Source organism: Sycon ciliatum, chromosome 12 (genome assembly GCF_964019385.1).
Source record: "Sycon ciliatum chromosome 12, ocSycCili1.1, whole genome shotgun sequence".
In the NCBI taxonomy this organism is placed as follows: Eukaryota; Metazoa; Porifera; class Calcarea; order Leucosolenida; family Sycettidae; genus Sycon; species Sycon ciliatum.
Window position 1 is genome coordinate 11,319,364 of NC_088654.1, and position 1,781 is coordinate 11,321,144.

A 1,781-nucleotide genomic window follows, 5' to 3' on the forward strand; every position below is an offset into this window, starting at 1 on the left:
TTTGAAGTCCAATTCTCCGTAGATGTTCTGAAACTGCAGCACATGCACTACCGTATTCTCCGGAGTATAGTGCGCACTTTTAGATGTGCTATTTTAGGCCCTAAAATCGCAGGTGCGCACTATGCTCCGAATATAAAATGTATGTACTTCAATGAAGATTGAAGTGCGCAACCCCAATGAAGATTGGGGGTGTACAAAGGTGCGCATTATACTCCGGAAATACGGTATGAGCTGTGGCTGTCGCGAATTTGTCTCCATAAGTGAACATACAGGATGGTTTCTCTCTCAACTGAATCAGACCCCCTCGGGAATCAGACCGCTTTACACACAATTTCACTGTGTAATCGATGTGAGCGAGGGTGGACAAATATATCGTGCAAAGTGCAAATTGAAGTAGTTGTGTACCGGTATTACTTGCAGGGCCGCCGGAACCGGTCCGGTTGTCGCCGGACCAACTCTGGCTCAGGTCACCACCTAAGATTCGTCTAAAAGCGGGGAGAAAAATTCTGGGTACATGTACATGTACATGTATTATTGCATTGATCATGTACTGTATATACATGCACCCATAGTGGGCCATATATGATCCATGCAAAATTATTCCCTGTAGTTGACTCTGAAAACTTGTGAAAGGGCCAAATTCTGCGATTTGACCGAATTTTTCAAAAAAATATCTGGGGGAGATTCCCCGCACCTCCCCCCCCCCCCCCCCCCCCCGTCCCCTCAAACCGGACCAACCTCGCCCGCCTTCTGACGGGCCTGACTTGTCAATTACTCACAAGTCCAGAGCGGCCTGTGATGTGTAAATTGCAATAACCCACCCAGCGGCACAGAAGAAATTCTAAAAATGTTAACTAAAAGCAGGAGACCCAATGCTGTAGACAGCAAGCTGTTTCGGCCAGAGTCAAAAAGCAGCGGGCAATGCAGGATACTGATGAATTAAATTGAATTTACAAAAAGACTGTCACTGGCCTATCACTGGCATACTAATGGCGACGATTTCGGCAGCACTCGGCAGTTCTTGCAATCCTGCCTCTAGCCAAGTCTCACACGAACCGTGAATTTACTACTGGCCAATCACTGACATGCCGGTGGCGACGATTTCGGCAGCACTCGGCAGCTCCTGCACCGTGCTGTTGATATCCTGTCCGGCGGCCTGCCACGCCTTGAAGTCGTACGTCTTCGAGCCGCAGTCCTGGCTGAACGCGGCGCCGGGCGAGAAGTGACTATTCGATCGCGTCTGGTACACGTGGTCGTCGAGGTGTGCCGGATCGCAGCGGCTGAATGTGTAGAACTTGCCATCGGGCGTGTAGCAGCGGTTGCCATAGTAATACTGGAACGCAAACTCGCCGTTGTCGTCCGTCTGGCAGCGGCGGTTGCCGCTCGAGCGGCTCGAAATGCCCGGGTAGACGACCACGTTGCCCGGCCCGGACATCTTGTCGTGGCCCAGGTAGTTCTTCAGGCCGCCGAACACCAGCAAGTTGTTGGTGTCGTTGAAGTACGCCGAGCCGTCGTCGTGGTCCAGCGCCCAAACACCGTTGTAGCCGTTGACGATGAAGTTGCGATCGATGCGGTTCGGCGCGGCGGGAACGATGCTGGGATCGCCGCTGGTGCACGTTGCCGGGGCTACGTAGGGCTGCCGATCCCAGCTGTTGAAGGGCCCGTGATCACCGGTCTCGCGCACCATGTTGAACACCAGATTGCCGGTCAGCAGCGCGTTGCCGCCGAAGCCGTCGTTGAAGTTGATGCCGGCGCGCGGGCCGTTGTAGCACACGTTGTCC

The 1,781-nt window shown here is 53.3% G+C and overlaps 1 protein-coding gene across 1 annotated transcript in view; it reads right to left on the bottom strand.

Moving 5' to 3' along the window:
• Positions 1-764: 764 nt before the first annotated feature.
• Positions 765-1,781, bottom strand: part of LOC135828628 (uncharacterized) — a 6,375-nt gene continuing 5,358 nt past the window's right edge. Inside the window, exon 5 of the mRNA XM_065341047.1 lies at positions 765-1,781. This exon is cut by the window's right edge and continues 677 nt beyond it. Within this exon, the coding sequence (XP_065197119.1) occupies positions 1,067-1,781 (715 nt within the window). The 3' untranslated portion in view covers positions 765-1,066.